This window comes from Dioscorea cayenensis, chromosome 17 (assembly GCF_009730915.1).
Source record: "Dioscorea cayenensis subsp. rotundata cultivar TDr96_F1 chromosome 17, TDr96_F1_v2_PseudoChromosome.rev07_lg8_w22 25.fasta, whole genome shotgun sequence".
Classification (NCBI taxonomy): Eukaryota; Viridiplantae; Streptophyta; class Magnoliopsida; order Dioscoreales; family Dioscoreaceae; genus Dioscorea; species Dioscorea cayenensis.
In genome coordinates, this window is record NC_052487.1 from 17,284,357 (window position 1) to 17,297,387 (window position 13,031).

General features: G+C 36.1%; 1 protein-coding gene across 1 annotated transcript; it reads right to left on the reverse strand.

The window, feature by feature from the left end:
• Nucleotides 1–286: 286 nt before the first annotated feature.
• Nucleotides 287–924, reverse strand: LOC120281183. The gene is made up of 2 exons (XM_039288076.1): nucleotides 663–924; nucleotides 287–582 (listed from the first exon to the last, which is right to left on the reverse strand). Exons 1-2 carry the CDS (start codon nucleotides 922–924, stop codon nucleotides 287–289), a joined length of 558 nt encoding a protein of 185 aa, XP_039144010.1.
• Nucleotides 925–13,031: the final 12,107 nt, after the last annotated feature.

Sequence of the window (13,031 nt, forward strand, 5' to 3'; positions counted from 1 at the left end):
ACAAAAGTAGCACATAAGTTTTTAATTATCTTCATTATTTGCATAGCGCAACCATACATATTCAATCAACGCAATTAGAAGTGCAATATGAGCGTATGTCTTTAATTTGCCTGTAACGACCAAGAAATTGTTCAAATTGAGCATCTTCATCTTGTACCAATTCAACCATTGGGATCGGCACTGCGCTTGCATCCATGATTGGTACATTAAGATCTTGTTCATTCTCAACTATCATGTTGTGCATAATAATGCATGCAGTTATTATGTCGCGTAAGACATTTTTCCTCTAAAACCGTATTGGTCCTGCCACAATTGCAAAACGAGATTGTAGGACACCAAATGCCCTCTCGATGTCTTTTCTGCATGTCTCTTGTCTCATTGCAAAATATTTTTTCTTCGGAGTTCGTGGTTGATGCATAGTTTGTACAATAGTAGACCATTTTGGATATATGTTATCAGCAAAATAATATTTCATATGGTGCTCATTTCCTTGAATGATGTAATGAGCAGGAGGAGTAATACCTTGTACTAGGTTGGAGAGCAAATTAGAAGACTCCAAAACATTTATGTCATTGTTGGTGCCTGGAATTCCGAAATAAGTGTGTAATATCCAAAGATCATAGTCTGCTACTGCTTCAAGAATAATGGTTGGACATACATACCTTCCTCTATATTGCCCATCATATGCTGTGGGACAATTTTTCCACTTCCAATGCATACAGTCCAATTTCCTAACATTACTAGAAAGCTACATTGTTCTCTAATGTGAAAGAGTCTTACAATATCATTAGCATTAGGTGATCTAAGATATAACTCAATGAAAATCTCTACGATAGCTCGACAAAATCTTTTCAAGCTTTTAATTGCAGTGGATTCACTGATTTTGATATACTCGCCTGTAGCATCATCAGGGTCGTAGACCATATGGCAACATTCGAATAACAACAATAATTTTTTTTTGTAAACTAGATAACCTAACTCAACCAAGACCATCACATCATTGTTGGAAGTAACTATCATGGTCCTTAATTGCCTCAATAATACGAAGAAATAAACTTTGTGACATTTGATATCTTCGGCGAAACATCTCAGCATTATATGGTGGATTTTTTAAAAAGTAATCATTCCACAAATTGCGATATGCTGTTTCATGGTTACGATTGATAACAACATGGTTTGGAATAGAGCTATCATGGGTGTGACGGTTGTTCAGTTGAGGGTTAACTCTAACATCATGTTATTATTTTGAATAATATGATACATTACATCCTCTTCCATTGAAAAGAGATCATACATCCATAACATATTGTCATCATCATCTGAAGATGATGACGACAATATGTTATTTTCAGTATTCGAAGTTCCTCCAAAGTTGTAATTCATTTTGAGTATATGTTTATGTGTTATATGAATGGGTATGAATGAAAAGAACAATAAAAGCGTCAATTTATAAGAAAATTTTGATGTAAATGTGATAAGATAAGAAAAAAAATATTGTAAGTAATCCTACGGCCGTGTTTGTAATGAAATCCATCGGATGGTTGGTAAGAAGATATGGTGGCACATTATTCAATTTTCTTATCTTCTGGCATAGGGAAATGTGCTAAGATAAGGTTTGAGAAGATAAATTCAAATCCAACAGTGGTGATTCAAATGAAATCCATCCGACGGTTGGTAAGAAGATAAGGTGGCATATTATTCAATTTTCTTATCTTCTAGTATGGGGAAATGTGCTAAGATAAGATTTGAGAAGATAAATTCAAATCCAACGGTATTAATGAAGATGAAATCCATCCGACGGTTGGTAAGAAGATAAGGTGACATTCAATTTTCTTATCTTTTTGAATGGGGAAATGTGTCAAGATAAGGTTTAAGAAGATGAATTCAAATTCAGAAGATGAAGATAAGATTGTACATTATTAAATATCGTGTTGCCCATATAAACAACTTCATGGCATCTCTCATTTCAACCAATATTATCAAGAAATCTCTCTTTTATTATAACCTAAGAAAAATATCTAAACAATCTTGTAGTACGGGGTACTCTCCTTATGAAGATGTCCACTTTTGTGAAACTTACATGGAAATGACTCAAGATCCATTATTGGTACGAATAAGTTTTTAAAGCAATTATGGGCTCGAATGGAGGAAAAATACAATTTGACAAGAGATAAATCTTGGGTGGAACATTGTGCTCGATCTTTATAATGTAGGATGCAAACAATAGAAAATACAATGAAAAAATTGAACGGATGTATTCGACAAGTGGAAAATTTCAATCCAAGTGGTGCATCAGACCAAGATATTGTAAGTTTTTTTATATATTTTATTCTTCATAAATTTATATTTTTACAAATACTTAACTCTGAAATCTTTTACAGATGAATCGAGTAAAGAGAATGTTTTTAGATGATTCCAACTACAAGAAAGGATTCAAGTTGGATCATGTGGCACATTGTGAGTAACTTTGAAAAGTTTAAAGATAATGTTATGCCATCTAGACAACTTGCTCAAAAGCATGCATTTGACTATGTCATCAAAATCTAAAAAATCCTACGCCTGAATCGCAAGCAACAAAATCTCCCGGACTTTTTCAATTTCCTCTTAACTTAGACTAAGGTGTTAGTGGCTCATCTTTTGAACGGCCATTCGGATAAGAGAAAACCAAACTGAATAAAAAAAAGGATGACGAAGTTGCATCTTCTCTTAGTCATCTAAAGGATGATAACTCCAAAATCATGGAGATATTAGAGAAGACTAATGCAAATTGACAAATGTACTTAGAAATATAGAGCAAAAATCTTGTTTTTCAGCAAATGAGATGTGATGACAAAATTTTGATGCAAGACTTGAATTCTATCACTAATCCAAATATTCATGCTTACATACAAGCACAACAATAAGAAAATTTTTAGAAAAGAGAGCATTTTCCAACAACCACCCCCTTCTAGATCTAATATGTTTAATGAATTATTCAGTAATATCGGTGTAAGTGGCAATAACATGCCAGACTATTAACCCCATCTACTTCCAACTTCATTAGTTGTATTTTGAGTGTTGTGGTTTTGTTTATTATTGATGTCGATGATAATCTATATTAGAACTATTTTAAGTTTTTTTTATTTTATTGTTGACATGATTTGCCATAATTTTAATGAATTTATATTTCTTGTATTATTTTCTTCAATTTTTTATTTCTTATTAAATAAAAATATAAACTTAAATTATAAGTTATTAATTTGATTAAAATATGAAATTATAAGTACAAATTTGAAAATGGTGTATATTTATGTGGCTAAAAGTAAACCAAAATTGTAAATTAATGGCCCAAACTTCATTAAACAACTATTAGACAAGAAAAAAAAATATATATGACTCGTCACTATACCAAAAACTTGATTTGGCCTAGGATTTGGCACTCGGTTAGAGCACATCCTACGCCAAATCAAGGCATTGGCTTCAAATCCAACCCCCGGTCATGTCACTATTAAGGCATCACTCCATTGTCATTCCCCTCACAATGTGGATACCAAACACCAATGTAAGTGATTATCCTTTATTTAAAAAAAAAAAATGGTGTGTCAACAAAAACAACATAATTAGTTATTTTACGTCTCTCAACTAAATTCCACATTTACATTGAAAGAAACCAACACGATATTCCTAAATAAAATAGAAAAAAAATCACTTTTTTGGCCCCTCAATATTTTCCCATATTTCGAAAAATTCTTTATTTTTCAAGTTTTTATTTTAAAATATTAAATAAGATAAAAACCAATTTAACTTTTATAAAGGTAGAATATGGCTCAACACTAGTTTAAAATTGCACCAATGTGAGCCACCTACTTGCCTTAAGCTAAAGTTCACCCTTTGCTTGTGTTTCGGTAAATGAAATTATTTCCAAGGGCAAATTATTACGGATCCGTTTGATTGGAGGGAATGGAAATATGTGGATGGGGATGGGGATGGGGAAGGAGAAGCGGAAGGGGATGGGAATATAAATAGGAAAAGGGAAATCATTATGGGCAATCATTACATTTGCAAGGATTATAGCCTTCCCCCACCACGTAAGGTAATGGTGGTTACTCCCAATGGTCAAAATGTCATCCCCACAAATAAAAAATTAATTTACTTAATACAAATTAATTACATAATAAATTATTAAATTAAGATATTTTAAATATTTAATTATATTAATTAAAATTAATAATGATATTTAAAATAGTTTATGAATAAAAATATAGTTATTATAAACTCATTATATAGAACTCACTATTTCTTATATAAATACCAATATTTATTACAAAATGTATAAAAGTAACAGGAAAGTATTGAAACATCTCTCCCAAGTTTGCACTTTTCCTCTAAATCCCTGCAAGTTTCCAATTTCCTTTTTAGTCCCTCCTTTATTGGGTATTTTCTTTTCAGCCCTTATTCCACAAACGGAGATAGTTGGGGTGTTAAATGGCTATGAAAGTTACCATACTGCCTTTCATGTGAGGAGAAAGTTCCTAGGCAAGTGAAATGATGAGTATGCCCTTGAATATCTTGGTAACCGCGCACGGTTGGACAGTTGGATTTGAGAAGCGTTGGAATTCGCGGCCGCTTTTCTCCAATGGTGGCGCAACTGTTCGTCTTTTATACATCATGGTGAAGTAGGTGGAGAACCCTTTCCCAGCAGTCGTCTTCCTCGCGAGAGTCGGCTTTCATCTTCTCCGAATCTATTGTTCTCCCGTTGAAGGGCAGCCACTGAAGAAGTTTCTCAAAGGAAATTGCAACCGAGAGGTGAGAAAATGGGCCTTCAAGCAGGTGGACGATAGTGCTATGCATGGTGTTTAGATGTTGTAACATTGCTTCATTTGTGTGTGAAATACTACATTATCATGATGATGGGTAGTTACTTCAGATTGTCATTTAGTTTGTGCATCTTATTGTGTAATATTTGAGTTCCTGTGTAACATAAGGAGTTCCTGTGTATAATACCTTCTTCGTGTGTAAAATAAGTATGCTCGTGTTTAAGATATTGATGTTTTTTTTTTGCTTTTATTTTCCACAACAAACGATGGCGACGACATTTGTAAATGCACAGTGTTACCTAGCTACTGTTGTAGAACTGATCTCTGTATTAAGGAAGGAGATGAACAGGCGGCACTGGGAGATACTCCGAGGTACTCCATTTGCCCATTTCATGAATGTCACACCCATCATGTAGGAGAGAGGGGTGATTGACGCGCTGCTGTAGGTGTATGATGATCGCACCCAGCGCTTCGAGATAGGAAAGAGCATGCTGTCATTCAGGCCAAAAGACATAGCACTCATTCTCACAACGGATATCGTATTGTTCAAGCACGAGAAGGTCCAATGCGAGTTTGAGGAGATATTCCTCAGTAAAATGCATAATCATCACCGTGATGCAATTAAAGACAACCTATGCGCGCTTGTGCGAAAGAAAGATGGTGACAAGGAGACATTTGTGAAGCTTATGGTGGTCTACTTCATGGCTACCATTTTTTTCCCTAGCACTTCTCTTAACATGCCAATATTTGCAGCCAAGTACACTGATGATCTTCCCTAACTTGCCCGTTATGCTTAGGGCCATGCCATTCACAAGTGGCTGATAGCCGATCTCCCTACAATGGTGGAACATGTACAGATACGGTGCAAAGGAAACTACACCACCACAAGTTACTTGAAAGGGCGCACCGTCGCCCTCATCATTTGGTTCTACAAAGTAACTGGCAGTGTGAAGAAACATCGGCAGGGAAGGACACCCCGTATAATGTCTTATGGGGAAACCAGTTACATCAAGACAACTTTAATCGGTCCTCTGTTGAAGTCGCTTAAAGGGAGAGAAGTAAGTTTGTGATCTACATGTGTGAAATTCTTACAAACTATGCAACTTGCATTATTGACTGTGTATAATATTGTTTATCTGTGTGTAAGCATATTTCCAAATGTATAATAAATTCTACATATGTAGGAATATATTTTCCTATGCATAATAAATATTACCTGTGTGAGAAAACGCATTCATGTGTAAATTAAATATTTTCATGTGTATGATAAGGCTTACCTGTGTAATATATGACCAATTTTGCAATTCTACGAACTTGTTCCAACCAATGATGAGGAGACTGAACTGATTGGCGTTGGAAGACGGGAAACCAGAAAGCAAGGTTATGAGAGGTTGTCTGAAGTGGCCGACAGAAAGAAAAAGGCTGGGTGACGCTCCCTGCCAACGAGGTCTATAGAAAAAAAAAAACATGCCCCCCAAAGGAATCCTCTGCAAAACCAAGCAGATAGCCGGCAAGGAAACAATCTAGGAAGGATTCTCCCCCTGACAACTCATCAAAATTCTCTCAGCGTCAATCACGGGGAGACGACGATGATGTATGCACCTCTTGCAGTGGGTATTAGAGAAATTTCATGAAATGCGTGCGCTTTTGGACGAGCGCGACGCTAACGATGAAAGGTAGCGGAGGGTCGTATCAAGGTTACCGCCACCGGATAGTAACATACAGCGGGAAGCAACGGATCCTTCTCCTTCTTTTTTTTCAGGTAGGAGATTCAAACGGGTAGTACGGTCTTTTAGGGGCCGGTCTGGCCTAACTCGGGAAAAGGACACTTCAGAAATGGTCCCTGAGGTTCCTGATACTGATGACACCCGAGAATCCCCAGCGCCTTCCCCTGTTGCAGAGCCTATATATATAAATAAAAATACCAATCCTGAGGCCACAACAACTTTCCCTGTTGTAGAGCCTGCACCTGCTGTCGAATTTGCCCCTGTTACAGAGCCTGCACCTGTTGCAGTGACTTCCACCGTCGAAGGTGGTAAAGTTGATACACCGCCAAGGTACAAAACGCGCCGTATGGCTAAGGCAGACATATCTGAAGCTGTCCCACCCAAACTATCACCGAAGAGGGTTCCATCCAAGAAAGCTCCAGTCAGGGCCCGACGAAGAAGGCTCCACAGAAGAGAACTCTGCCAAAAAAAATCTACACCCAAGAAATCCGCCAAAAGGAAGCACAAAGCAGAAAGACATGTGGTCCAAAAAACCAACCGCCTGTGCGCGCCCTGCAGAAGATAATGTTCCCACTTGGCTCCACTTCAACTGACATAACGGATACCGACCTAGAGGCCTTACTAGAAGTGGTTACACTTGTCGAATCCCTGACTGGATTGAAGAATAAAACAGAGGAAAACAATTCTCTTACAAAAGTGCCATATGAGGGTCCACCAAGAGAGACGGCCCCGGAAATGAAGACCCCACCTGGTTTTCTCCCACAATTAAAGAAGTATGTAGGCTTCGGGAGGCTGAACTTGTTGGAACGGATAGACATTAAGCATTACTTAAACACCCAAGTGGACAGGTAATATATGTTAACTGTGTATGATTCTTTATTTCATATGTATTATAAGTACTAGTTGTGTAAACTTAAGATACATGTGTGTAAATTACATTATACATGTATAAATTAAGTTTTTAGTGTGTAATATTCTATATATATGTAATATATGTTGTACCTGTTTAATCTGTATTATATGTGTGTAATATATGATTAACGTTGTATCTGTGTAAATTAAGTTTTTTTTAGTTCAGTAGTGTGGAGGAACGACTGCGGATTCACAACGCATGAAAGCATTTACGTTCTCCTCGAAGGCAAAGATCAAGTATCCGACGATGTCGTCGACGTCCTGGTCCTCATCATGTGTGAACAGTTACTCTCAAATCCCCAGGCATTCCAAAAACAAGCTGACGTCACGCGACCTTAGGAGCTCGTCATGCAGAAGTCAAAATCCGCGGCAGACCTGGCTATGTACATAATGGAGGATATAATGTTTGGCCACAAAAACGCTAACATTATCCTGATGCGAATCATTTTCAACAGCCACTATCATTTGCTGACGCTTGACTTAGAGAATTCAAAATACATGTACTACTCTTCACTTCAGTCGTTTGTGTATGACTCAGATGTCGTTGACATGGTAAGTCCTTCGCAATATGATGCTTTAGTAGGATATTTTTGAACTGTGTCTGGAGATTAATTTGGGCCACAACAGATTTAGAGATCTACCTCTAGAACATGTGCGTAACTGCCCCCAACAACCCCCTGGAAGTAACGATTGTTTAACATTTTGTGTACGTTACATGTGCGTAACTACCTCTAGACATATCATGGGGGGCATCCCATATTTGAGACTGTGTTATGTGTCACGGATATTGGTTGATGGAATCCGGCGAAAAATTATTTCTGACACAGTCGAGGACGTCGGTGAGGAGAAGGACAACGGGACGGATAGGGAGATGTAGACGACTGCCGCTGAAGCTACTGCAGGGACTGAAGCGACCACTGAACTTGTTGCGGAGACTTCCCAGGAAGCTGAACCTATCACGGAGTCTGTAACATACTTAGAACCTGCCCTGGAGACTGCCGACGATACTGAACCTGCCCAAGATGTTGAACCTACCGCGGAGGCTGTAGTGGGCACAGAACCTGCCGTGGAGACTGCTAACGGCGCTGATACTACTGAGGACGCAGAACCTACCACAGAGACTGCAACGGACGTAGAACTTGCTGTAGAGAACATCAAAGATGTAGAAGAAACTATACATGCAGACAAAGGCAAAGATGACAACTATTGAGAATATTTTCGTAATATGGAACTAAATATGCAAATGTTTGTACTTAAATCATTTATGAATCCAACTTAGTAGGATTTTAACAATCTCCGCAAATACAAATCCAACTTAGTCGGATTTTACACAGTAGTATAAATTTTATACACAATAACACACTTCAGTACACAAAAAATTATCATTTTACACATTAGAGTAGTTTTTCTAAACAATAATGTTAAACATTAGACTAGAAAAAATGTTAATACATAGAAAACTGATTAACCACACAATTACAACTAAAATTAAACATGAGCAAATATGATTGTCAGCATACACATAGAAGACACATGCTTCCCTACATGTGAAGCTACACTTGCACACTCTAAATTTCTGACAAAAGGAAAAATAATTGCATAAAGGAGTTTTCATAGCTAGTCCTCAATGACTGCATTATAAGATCATCGATTATATCCACTTTGGTGACACATTCCACAATTTAAATCGCGCTCATCAAAGGCCTGTGACTCGATCTGCGTGTTTTCTTTGCGGACGGTAGGGTCATTTCTTTGCTATCAGTGGCCGCATTCTGAGTTGACGGGTGTCATCAGATGGCTTGTCACTGTCAGGGATCAGGTATATTGGTTTGGCATATGCATGATGATATGATTTGACCATAAAATATTCATCAACATAGCAGTGTACATTTGTGTATGTTTGCATAATCGCGACAATTATATGCTTGCACGGGAGTCCATGTACTTCCCATCTCCTGTAGGAGCACTTTCGTACATGTAGGTTGATAGCATTATTGTGATCGTAAACCACTTCGTAAGTGTTATCGGTTGATCGACCCACCAGCGAATACTGATTGCTTTTGACGATTTGTTCAACCTTCTTGTGTATCTCAAGGTAAAGGTATGTGTCCCACATGGTGGACACTTCGCCCCGCTCACTCTGCATGTTCATAAGTTTAAACCTGCATGTTAACATGCGCGAAGCCAGTTAAGAGTTTGTAATAAACATAAACATAATTTGCTACACACGAGTTTGTAATCATACATAGCATTTCACGATTTTAACCACTAACGTTAAATACTACACAATATCTTGAAATAGTATTCATGTACTTAAAATTATACATAGTAAACTTTTATTTTACACACTAACATCAGTTATTAAACATGTATTAAAATTACTGTACATTAACTAGTATTTCTACACATGACCATTATCAACTACATGGGAAAATATGGTTTTACACAATAACAGCAATTGTTACGCCGTATTATCGATTACTACACATTAAACACTAAACTGTAAATTAATCTTACCGTATAGTATCGACCATGCTCGTAACCTGTAGATGTCTTGCCTCTTTGATCAAGGCATTAAAAGACTACATTACATTGGAGTACATATCTCACCACCGCATATCCTTGAACAAATAGTTACACCAATGATCAATGTCAAACTTGTGTAATAACCAATCATGTGCATCGGTCGATATAGCTACAAGTTCACTGACTGCATCATCGAACTCTTTAGGCGTGTACGCGTACGCAATTTTCATGAATACTGCTCAACATTGTTCTTTTAATGATTTCCCAAGGCTGCCATTAGCCTTCATGAAGTTGGCTTCCAAATGGCGCAGACAACAACCATGCAGCAATGACGACCCTTCGACCGATCCGAGATAAATGTAATAACTTCCTCGTAATCATGCCCGAAACGAGAAAAAAGCGCGTTTAAATAGCTCACCGTCATTCTTAACGATTATAAAATTGTTGGTATTCATCTCAGCCACTTTGTCCGCATACCAGAGAAGCAAATCGTAGCTACTAACCTCCTTACCATAAATGGCTAGTTTTCATTGTCATTCTTTACATCTTATTTTCATTCTCATTACTATCATTATTCTCAAACCCATTACTTCTATTCACATTCCGTGAACCAAATACCTTGTGCTAAGTTGCTAATGCCTTTCGGAACAAAAAAACTGCCCTTGGTGTTGGGTGAGATCTTAACTTGAGTAAAGGGGTTTTTTTTCACCAAGATAAGTGGCTAGGCTATTAAGAAAGATAGGGACGTGCACAAATCTCAACGCAGCAAGTGGGGTGGGGCCCACTCACACATGGACTCTAGAACCACCAACACACAACCACTATTCACACTTCTAGAAATATTCCCTCACCTGTAATTTGAACTCTCACAAGTTGTGAAGGATTTTAATAGGAACTCAACTACCAATATATCATTTGGTCGTTGGTTTAACTTGAGCTAAGGTTGAGGACCCCTTCACCTGCACTTGCTCTGAGATCTCACCTAACATGGGCTAAGATCTCGACATCTATGCTAGGGCTCTTACCTTTTGTGGGCTATGAACTCTCACTAGGGGTAGACATAAGTAACCCCTTGCATGGGCTAAAAGCCCTCACCCTCGGCATCTACTCAAGGGCTCTTATCCTATGTGGGCTAAGAACTCTCACCCCTAGTGTTGAACAAGGCCAGTCAACCATGAGTTAGCAGCCTTCAACCCTAGCACTGATTGAGCTTTTGCCGGACACTAAGCTAGAGCTAGCACAATGTCGGCGGTTAGCTCACTACTTGCCCACTTGACATTTTTCAGTATTTTATTAATATAATAACACAACAAGCTGGATGAGAATTTTTTTAAAAAAAAATAGAAAAAAAATGAAAAAAAAAAATGAACTAAACTTTGACAAATACAGCAAGCGCAATATAGTCAGAGTCATGAACATGTGTAAGGAATTAATCGTCCATCCTATGCATCCTCACCATGTAACATTGGAGTTTAGCCTGCAAGGCTGCATCTATAATCAAGGACTTATTACCATCGCTATGTCTGGCGAGACTTGAACTCAGAGTTTTTAAATTCCCACACCAATGTTTTTCACAATGGTGCAAATGTCACTAGGTTATGAACCCTTTAGTGTAATCCTCTGCTTACAACCATATAAAATTAATTTGTAGTTAAATCTATATTTTAAATTAAAAATTCATCTATTTAATTATATGGATTTTGTTAATCCATCCCTGTTAATATGCTACACTCATGGGACTCCTTTCTTTAACTAAATACGGTTATTTCACCCATATTTAGTTATTTAAATAAATATACTAATATTGAAAAAATTATTAAAATTTGATAAAATATTGTAAATACTAGTAATAATTTATTCTCGACATAAACATTTATAGATTTCCATGAATAATATAAGATAAGTATAAACAGAAAGAAGATTTATACTAAACACCCTCGCTTTTATTTTATTTTTTTATTTCTTTTCTTCTATATCTCATTTACAAGAATGAGGCTGATGAATGGCATGTTATGTTATGATTAATTCGATCAAACTGTTCTAAATACATTGGTTGATAGTAAATTAACAATACTAGCAGGTGCTATAATAAAATATGGACGTTGTCGGCTACTACAGTAAAAAAATAGGTAATCGCTACTATAATAGGTATCCATAATTTCAACAATTATTCATAACATAGACATCATTTCACAAAAACATCACCTTTCTCCGTAATTATAAAATTTGTGGAGATTCATGCATATTTTTATTATGTTTCATTTATATACTTTTTTTTTATTTACATGTATGAAAATCCATTAAGAAGATAAATTCCACTGTTTGCCTTTCAATTATACCTAAATGTTGATTTTAATTTTTTTTTCATATTTATTTGGTATTTTGATTGTTATATTTATTTTAATCTTTTTCATTACATTTCAACTGAATTAAAAATTTAAATAATCTATTCAGTAGACAAATAAACAAGACTTTAATAACTTGGTAGGATATAATTCATTAACTAAAGTGAACTTTCACCAAATCTTGAAAATTAAAAATTCGCTCCCAAAAATTCACTAAAAGTGTAAGCAAAATTCAGAAATTTATATTATATATGCACTAACTTTTAAGTTGTTATTAAGGTAAAAAAAAAAACCATTCATTCAAGACTAACATTCAATTAATAATTTAATATCCAAAATTAAAATCACATCCTTGAAAATTTTTCACTTTCTGCGCGCCTCAACTTTTAAGTTTTAATATTCATACAACATCCTTATCTTTCAATTTTTTTTTATTTTTAAATCCAAAATAAAACAAAATCACCAAATTACTCTTCATCAGTGAAGAAAACTCCTTGCTCAATAAAAACCAACCCAAAGGGTTGAGAGTGAACTTAGTACTCATCCTAAACTTGTTCCAGCTACTATGATCAGAGATATTTTTAATATTTTATTAAAATATTAATAATAAAAGATCGAATAAAAAAAGTTTAAAGAATTAAGGAATAAATAGTTAATAAAAAGTTAGACCGATCAAATGATCAGAATGACTTTATTAATCTTAAAGCTAATATAATGGCCTAATT

Excerpts from the sequence above, each read along its gene's own strand:
- LOC120281183 (XM_039288076.1), bottom strand. The coding sequence starts at position 924 with ATGGTCTACGACCCTGATGATGCTACAGGCGAGTATATCAAAATCAGT. Across the intron at positions 583-662 it reads GATGGGCAATATAGAGGAAG|GCACCAACAATGACATAAAT; the intron begins GTATGTATGTCC and ends TCGGAATTCCAG.